The 9,255-nt window shown below is 45.9% G+C and overlaps 1 protein-coding gene across 1 annotated transcript; it reads left to right on the top strand.

The window, feature by feature from the left end:
• The first annotated feature begins 798 nt into the window (after positions 1 to 798).
• Positions 799 to 9,035, top strand: TCF15 (transcription factor 15). The gene is made up of 2 exons (XM_069073978.1): positions 799 to 1,570; positions 8,526 to 9,035. The coding sequence occupies exons 1-2, from the start codon at positions 1,010 to 1,012 to the stop codon at positions 8,598 to 8,600; spliced, it is 636 nt and encodes a 211-aa protein (XP_068930079.1). The 5' UTR covers positions 799 to 1,009; the 3' UTR covers positions 8,601 to 9,035.
• Positions 9,036 to 9,255: the final 220 nt, after the last annotated feature.

The following is a 9,255-nucleotide window of genomic DNA, read 5'->3' on the forward strand; positions in this document are numbered from 1 at the left end:
GGTTTCATCATCATCATCACCAACAAGAATTTATTGAGGGCTTACCTGGGCCAGGCACTGTGCTACGCTGGAGCGGTACAAAGAAAGGCAAAAACACAGCCCCCGCCTCAAAGAGTTCGCATTCTAATGGGAAGAGACAACATGCAAATAACTATACACACACAAGATACAGATTGTACAATTAGCATGGAATTTCTGAGGGAAGGAAATTTAGCAGTGGGGGCACCACCTTTTGCAGAAAGTAGAATTTGAGCTGAATCTTGTAGGAAGCTAGGGAGAAGCCATGAGACAGACTCCAGCGTTGCTTTCAGTTCTGACATGACATAACGTGACGTAAGATGACATGACCTAACAAGAAAGGTTAATGGGTCACCGATGCTCCCTAAGGAACATATTTGAATTTTCGTAGGACCCAGATCCACCTCCAAGATACACAGACTAATAAAGTAAATCAGTGTTGGCAAGATAGGAGGTGCACGCCAGCTCCCTTTACAGACCGTCGGCCCACGGATACAGCAGCTAGTCAGGAGTGTGATCTGAGATAGTGGCAGCTGTGAGAAGTCTGTGGGAGTCACGGACCCTGGGTCGCCTGCCTCAGGACTCAACGAGGCGTCCTGTCTCTGGCTCCCGAGAACCGCTATCTCCGTTAGGGGCGGGGGGTAGAGGAAACCCGAGTCTTCCGATTGGGCCATCAGCGGAGCACTTCATAGCCTCATTGGTTATTAGGGGAGTCGCCCTCAAAGTTTGGCAGCTCCCAGGCCTTAAATACTTGTGCCGGTGGCTCTTTCCCTTAGAGCGCACGCTGCGCAGTTCACAAATCCTTACACGCAGTTCAAAGTTTGAGGGTGTGAGCTGGCGGCCCCGCGCCGCAGCCCTTCTAGGTGCGGTACTGCTGAGCTCCCCTTTCCCGTGTCGAGGCCCCTCCCTCCCGGGGCCCCGCACCCAGTAGCCGGGACGGCAGGGCACTAAGACTGTAGGGTCCGAAACGGGACCAGACTGCCCCGTCCCCATGGCATTCGCCATGCTGCGCCCAGTGGCCGCCCACGTGCTGTACCCCGACCTCAGCCTACTGAGTGAGGACGAGGAGAACCGGAGCGAGAGCGATGCCTCGGACCAGTCGTACGGCGGCTACGAAGGATTGGAGCCGGCTCGGCGGCGGGCCGGGAGCGGGGCTGGGGGTGGTAGCGGCCGCCGAGCCGGGGCCGGGGGCGGCGTTGGAGGTGGCGGGGGACCAGTGGTGGTAGTGAAGCAGAGACAAGCAGCTAACGCGAGGGAACGGGACCGGACCCAGAGTGTCAACACGGCCTTCACGGCGCTGCGCACGCTTATCCCCACCGAGCCCGTGGATCGCAAGCTGTCCAAGATCGAAACCCTGCGCCTGGCTTCCAGCTATATCTCCCACCTGGCCAACGTGTTGCTGCTGGGCGAGGGCTGCGACGACGGGCAGCCGTGTTTCCGCGCCGTCTGCGGACCCAAGGGCGAGCGCAGTGCATCTGGGAGCGGTGGTGGAGACGCTAGGCAGCAACCCCGCACTATCTGTACCTTCTGCCTCAGCAATCAGCGCAAGGCGGTGAGTCCTGGAGGCCAGTGAGCCGGCAAATAGGAAGGGGACTGAGTTTGTTCAGATTTCTCAGGCTCAGGGGGCTTTACCCACTGCCTGATGTTGAGGGCAAGTCTCCCTCCCCACCGTTCTAAAAGGCAGAAATTCTGCCGATCTCCACCTACAGCCAGGGGTTGGAACTATAGGATGTCAGAGTTGGAAGGGACCTGAGAGATCATTTTGTCTAACCCACTCAGTCTTTCTCTAAAGAGAAGTGACTTGTCCAAGGTCTCAGTCTCAGAGCTGAAATTAGAACGTAGGTCTTTTGACTCCCAGTCCAATATTTTTTTTTTTTTTTGCTTTTGCTTTAAAAAAAAAAACTGCCATGCTGTCTTCCACTTCTAATTCGAGGAAGCTGGTGGCAAATGTGGAATTTAGTCCCCTGAGAAGTGGCACAGGCGGGAAATACAAACAGATTCCATTGCTAAATTCCTGGATGACATATCCCCAAGGAGTTATTAAAGGGAGTTTCAGAGGGTTGGATCCTATCTTTATGCTGTGAAGTTGACCGGAAGGGCAGCTGGACCCAGCCATGACCTTCCTCAACATGCTACTCTTGCTTGCCTCTTGTAAAAGATAGAACATGAAGCCAGTGGCAGAGCAGTGGAAGAGTAGAGAGATGGGACCAAGAAATCCTTCTGTATCTTCACCTCTCCCCAATTTGTGAGCTCTAAGCCCCCACAAAGAGAACAGTCTGGCCGTAATGAGCCAAAATATTAACTAGGCATGAGGCTTTCCACTTCACCTGTTCTAAGTGGAGAATTGGAGGGGCGTGGGGGGAAGTGCAGTAGATGGCTGTGAGACATAGCTAAATCAGTAAACACAGGAATCCTACTGTTAAGAGCTGAGAAGAAACTTGAATGTCACATATTCACCCATTTTACATATGGAGACACTGAGGTGAGTGGGGAGGAGTAGAGCTTGCATTTTCTGGTTGCTAGGGTTCTTTCCTCCTCACCCAGTAGGGCCTGGGTGAGTTATCAAGGCATGATTAGGATATATAAAAAGATCAGCCTACAAAATCCACCTCCAGTTCTCAGGCTTTAAAAAACAAAGTACAAAAAACTTGCTCTGAGAAAAATTTCAGTAACCATAACTTTTTTAGAATGTAAGAAAGGTCTCAAGCCCAGGAGAGGAAAAGTGATTTCTTCATCAAATAGCTAGTTAGTGGCAAAGCAGGAAGCTTAAGTAGGCAGGGCTAATTTTCTTCTTTAGGAAACATGAGAGTACTAGATAGTTTAGGACTTAGTGTATTGAACTATGTATGTGTGCAGAAGTCTAGACTCGGAGGTTCTTCCCCTCCTTCCCTTACTTTGAGGCTAAAAACAATTACAACTCCACTCTCTATGGCACTTTAAATTTTCTAAGTCAGTTTCCTTAAAAAAAAGTTCTTCTAAGTAGGAAGTTTGAGTTTTTTGTCCCTATTTTATAGAAAAAGAAATGGAAGTTCAGAGAGGCAAGTAAAATGACTTTTCCATGGCCATAAGATTAGTAAATTGTACAGCTCATGTTTGAACCTGGGTCTTCTGATTCTAAGTTTAAGAGTCTGTCTGCTCTGCAGTAATGGTTAGACTCTTCAGCTCCACCATCTGTGGGATCCTCTAATAATACCTGCTAGGCTTTCTACCTCCTCTACCTAATTTCTGTTCTCTCTCCTTCAGTTTTCTTACTAAAGTAAGAAGAGAGGACAAGCACTCTCTAGTGCCCTACTGCTTCCCCTCTCATCCAGATGTATTCTTTGGTCCCCCTGAACATCACACACACACACACACACACACACACACACACACAGTAAGGTTCTAGGGTCTGGGAGAAGGGTTTGGTCACCATGGTTGTTTCTCTAGACAATGGTTCTACTATTCTGACTTGTCAAGATGAGGTTTATCACTTTGTTCTGAAAGGAGTCCTAATAGGTAGTAAGTAATTCAATATAATGGAAAAGATTTGGAGTCAGAGAATTGGAGTTCAAATCTTAGCTCTGCTCTTTTCCTGAGTGACTTTGGAAAAGCCATTTCCTGAAGTTGCATTTGGTAAAGTTATGTTCTGAGCTTTAGTTTCTTTATTTATAAAATGCAGTGGGATGGGTAAGGGGTTAAATTATAAGTTCCTTCTAACTCTCAAGTCACATAAAGTGCATTTGAGGACACTGGGTTTTTTTTTTTTTCAATTCTTCTGCTTGCTTTTCGAGCAAATATACTCCCCTTGGACCCTCTTCAACCACTCTTTAAGAGGGGCCAATTGAAGTCAGAAGTAAGGAAGAGACAACCCAGGTCAATGGTACCTTTATTCTTCTAGCTGGTTGCTCAGTGATTTATACAGCTACCCTAAGCCCTCTCCATGAAGTAGCACTGGTCATGGATGGGTAATTCACTCCTTTTCCTGGAAGAGAAAGAAGGGGGAATTTTACTTAAATAAGTAGGAACTACTTTGTTTACTTCTCCCCCAGTAGTAGGCCTGGTTCTGCCAGCAACATAATGTTCCTTCTTGTACAAAGCCATGAAGGGATAGTCAGATAATTTTAATAACTTGACTTAGAACTGAAAAAGATACAAAAGATCAGCTCCTCCAACCTCTTTCATTCTACAAAGAAGAGAGCAAGGCCTGGGGGGAAAGGAGAGAAGTGACTTGATTGAGGTAATACATTGAGGCCTAAGCAGAGTTGGAATTGTATAGAAAGTCAAGTATGGAAAAGATTACATGCTAATAAAATGTGAACTATTAATGTTTTAAAAGTGCTTTCCTCACAATAATCCTGTGGTACAAAGATTTATCTCCATTTTACAGATGAGGAAACTGAGGCTCAGAAATGAAAAGATTTGCTCAAGGTCATACAAACATTGGGCAGCTAAGTGTCGCAGGGGATAGAGAGCCAGCCCTTGAGTCAGAAGGACTCATCTTCCTGGATTCAAATCTGGCCTCTGACACTTACTGACTATGTGACCCTGGGCAAGTCACTTAACCCTATTTGCCTCAGCTTCTTCATCTGTCAATGAGCTGGAGAAGGAAATGGCAAATTTCTCCAGTGTCTTTGCCAAGAAAACCCCAAATGGGGTCAAGAAGAGTCAGATACAGGGGCAGTTAGGTGGCCAGTGAATAGAGCACCGGCCCTGGAGTCAGGAGAACCTGAATTCAAATCCGGCCTCAGATACTTGACACACTTACTAGCCGTGTGACTTTGGACAAGTCACTTAACCCCAATTGCCCTCCAAAAAGCAAAAAAAAAAAAAAGAATTAGATATGACTGAAAAAATGACTGAACAAACATTGTTCATTGGGTTTCAGAGCCAGGATTCAAACCCTGCTTTCTTCTGACTCCAAGTTCATTGCTACAGTCTTAGGATCATAGATCGAAAGCCAGAAAGGATCTCACAGACCATTTTGTCCTTTTAGTCAGTTTACACATGAAGAAACCAAGGCTCAGAGAGAATAAATGACTTGCCCATGCACACAGATAGTATGTATCAGAGCCAAAATATGAACCTATGTAGCACTGGCTCATGCTACCCTCTAGTCCTAAAACTGCCATGGCTACCAATGGTCCTGGAACATGGAAGAAACCCACAGGAGAATCCTGCTGAGTGCTCCAGAACTGTTCTCTAGAACTGTTCTTTAGAACTCTAAAACTGTCCTAGTCTGTAGCTGAATTTCAATTAACTTTGCTGCCCACCTCAACATACAACAAATATTATTCAGCAGAAGCCTGGGCCTGGCACCAGGGAAATAGGTTTGAATAAGACATAATTCCAGCTCAGTCGAATAGGTAAATTAAGACATTATTTATTTATTCAATGAGCTGGTTACCCTACTAGTCACTGGAAGAGGAGATGCAAACTTGAACTAAGCCATAGTCCCTGCCCTCATAGAGCTTATACTCCCATTCCAGATCATCAGTGTCAAGATTAATTTTAAGGGAGAGAAAGCCCTGGATACCTGTTGGAATTGTCCCTATGAGAAACAGCAGAACCAGGATGACTCTTTGACTCAGACCTTCAGCTGCAGAAACTTGCCCCCCCTCCCCATATTCCTTGGGATTTGTCTGAAAGACCAGAGCATCTTAAGAGCAGAAGCCCATCCAAATTTGGCTTTAGAAGCCACTTTCCCATCCCTGCTGATTCCTCCGGGAGTAGCTGGGGAAGGGGGTGGAGGGATTCTGCTGTGTTGTGACTCTGAGACTCAGATGGGAGGAAACAGCATGGTCCAGGGGATCTGGGAGCAGGAGGGTACAGCAGCCCTTTTCTCAAGTCCCTCTACTAGGTGTCCAGATCAGTATCATTTGGAGGAAGGGCCTGAGGGAGCCAGGACCAAGCTTCACCCAGAGGTTATGGTAGAGAACGAAGGAGCAACCCTGACTAAGAACCCATTGTGTGCTTAAACCCAAGTGCTGCCAGAGAGACACCAAATAGCCAGTTTCCATTTCTATAGCACTTTAGGATTATTCCTATTTCAAGAGGGAGGAAACCCAGGCTCTAAAAAAAAAAGAAAATGATTTGCCCAAGGCCTCACAGGTAGTAAATATCAAAGTTAGGGCTGGAACACAAATTTTATGTCTCAGGCCATTTCCCCTCCCCCCCCCATAAAGTCTCCCTACTTAAGGGTATGCTACACACATAGACTAAGACAAATAAAGTATGTGTATACGTACATAGACACGCACAAAACACACAAAGAGTGTATATACATATGGCATTTATGTAGCACTGGATAGTTTACAAAATTTCTTTTTACATACATTGTATCTCTAGTCCCTTACAGACCCTCCTGAGGCATCTTCATTTCACACATGTAGTAAATGGCAGAGAATTTAAGCCTCTGAATCCAGTGTGCACAGAGACCACACTCCCTGTGCTGTCCTCAAAATCAGAAAGTACAGAGCCAATAAGAGTAGAGAAAAGGGTAGATTCATTATTTGGAATCTAGGAAGACTTCTTGTAGGTCTTGAATTTTGAACTGAGCTTCAAAGGAAAGGGAGAACACAGGCCATTGTTCTGGCCATTCATTTCTAAGCATGCATCCATGCCAACTCTGCTCTTGCTAGGCAGCTCGGATCCTAACCACAAAACGTCAACCAATACCTGTCCAGTGGGGATGAGGGACCTTGGGAGAATGAAGGCCTCAAAGGAAGGATGGGCGGTGAGATTGTCCTGGGCTGCCCTGTTTTGGGTCATCCCTGAAGTCTTGCTCCCACAGCCCACCTGTGAGGCCCTCTGTCTTGTCTTTCCTCCTTCTTACATCCCCCTCCCCCTACAGGGTCTGTTTGGAAAGCTCCAAAGCTCACATCTAGGACAGGCTGCTGCCTCTGCCCCCAAAATAGACTTGCCTGTGAAGAGACATGTTGTTCCAAAGCCATGAAGAGGCCCCAGAAAGTCCCAGCCTACTCCGAGTGTCCTTGCCTTGCCCTGGGACTGATGGGGAAGAAGCAATGTGGTACAGTGGGACCATTTCCTATAGAGTCAAAGGGCCTGGTTCCAAACCCACCTCTTTTGGGCCCCAGTTTCTTCTGTTAAATAAGGGCAATTGAAGATCCTTTCCAGATTCCTTACTTTATCTTCCTACCAACCCAGCTCAAGGAACCACAGAGCCTAGGAATCTAGAGACCTGGATTTCAGCCACTGTGTATCTGTGGGCAAGTCACTTTATTGCCCTTATCTGAGTCTGTTCCCTTATCTGGAAAATGAGGGCATTATCCTAGATCAGAGCTTCTTAACCTTTTTTTTTTTTTTCTGATCATGGACCTCTTTGACAGTCTGGAAAAATGTATAGACTCTCAAAAAATTTTTGTAAATGTATAAAATAAATATAGTGAATTTATAACTATATATTTCTATGTGGCATATTAGATACATTATATATTTATAATTTATCATTATAGTGAAATACAACTATCAAAAAATTTTTAAACAAGTTAATGGATCCCAAGTTAAGAATTCCTGCCCTTAATGATCTCTAAGCTGTTTTTCAACTCTGACATTCTATATCTGTGGCTTTTGCATGAAGAAATACTGTCAAGGAAGATGAACTAGCCGAGGGCATTGTGGCATAGTAAAAGAATGGGAGAACTTGGAGCTTGGACTAATTCTCTTTTTAATTTTGTTTGTCCTTGGACAAGTCATTTAATTTCTCTAGACCTCAGTTTCCTCATCTGTAAAATGGAGGTAATGCCAGTCCTAAATTCCCCCTATTGGTATCATTGTTATTAAGGGGAGGCTAGTAACGGCAGCCTCTAGATCCATTGAGAATTTAAGCTTGGTTTACAGGGCTCACAAGAGTCAGGTTTTTACAGAGGAGAAAAAATGATTATCTAAGGCTATACAAGTACTGAAGACCAAAGGCAAGATTCAAACACAGGTTTTCTGACTCAGTGCTTGGATGCCAAAGGTCAAGGGTGCAGAGACCTGTCCTGGGCATTCCAGCTCTGGTGGGACACAGATCCTTGCACTCTGACTATATATGATAAACAATTTAAAGGGATCATAGAGAAATAAAGCTGGAAGGAGCTTCAGGCTTAAAGGATCAAGTGACAACCCAAGGTCTCACAGGTAGTAAACATCAGAGGCAGGATCTCAACCACTTCCTCTAACTCCCAATTGGGTATTCTTTCCATTGTACAACTCTGAATCCCTAGTCCAACCCCCTTCATTTCATAGATGATAAAACTAAGGCCCAGAGAGAGGGAGAAGAAATGACTTTCCCAAAGTCATATAGTAAGTCAGGAAGAGAGCTTCAACTTGAACTCAGGTCTGAAAATAAATCCAGTGTTCTGTCCACTACTCCACAATGACTTTATTTGGGTCAAATCCATTGGTTACCTTGAGACAGAGAAAGTTGTGGACCCTAATGGCCCTGGGGTGGGGTTTCAAGGCAGTTTATAATCATCTAAGGCTTCCTTTCTTCTTCTTATCCCCTTACCCATGTTGTTCCGTCACAGGGCAGTCGACGAGACTTTGGAGGCAGCTGTCTGAAGGCGAGAGGGGCAGCCCCACTTCGGGTGCCAAGGAGATGATCCCGGAGTCCCCACCTGAAGTGTTTGCTCCACATGGTGGTCCCCGAATCCTGGAGAGAGGGTCGAAGGACAGGGCAGGGAGGAAAGGGGCCTCACTGGCCTGTGCTGGCCAGACCCAGAGGAGACTAAGTGTCCCAGAGCTACACCACCTGTTCAGGCTAAGAGACTGGGTGGGGATGTTAGTGCTTGGGCTGGGGGGTAGCCTGAATCTCCTCCTCTGAGGGTCTCAAGGCTCTGGCCCAACTCGCAGAGAGTCCTAACTACACCAGTCCTCACTGGTCAGAGACAATGCAGAACTCTAAGAATTAAATCTATTGGTGTGTGTGTGTGTGTACATGTGTGTGTATGTGTGTGTGTGTGTGTTCTGAGAAATGGTTTGTGGAATATCTAGGCATGTGTGTGTTCAGGTTTGAAATAAAAGTTATTTTTTATCTGCTGGCCTGTGTCCTGTTCCCAGGTCAGGAGAGGAGGTTCTTGCAGACTTACCACCTGCTGGCTAAGGGCTCATCTAGCCCTCTAAGAGAGTTATATCTCTATACCTCTAATACAGACTATTTGAATTAGAACCATCTGGAACTAACAAACTAGGAAAACAGAATCATTTAACAGAAAAAAGGAAACTGAGGCTTAGATGGCAAATGGAACTTGCTCAAAG

The sequence above is a fragment of the Petaurus breviceps genome, unplaced genomic scaffold (genome assembly GCF_028583685.1).
Source record: "Petaurus breviceps papuanus isolate PSGF00001 unplaced genomic scaffold, PetGlider_PUasm1.0 90879, whole genome shotgun sequence".
Classification (NCBI taxonomy): Eukaryota; Metazoa; Chordata; class Mammalia; order Diprotodontia; family Petauridae; genus Petaurus; species Petaurus breviceps.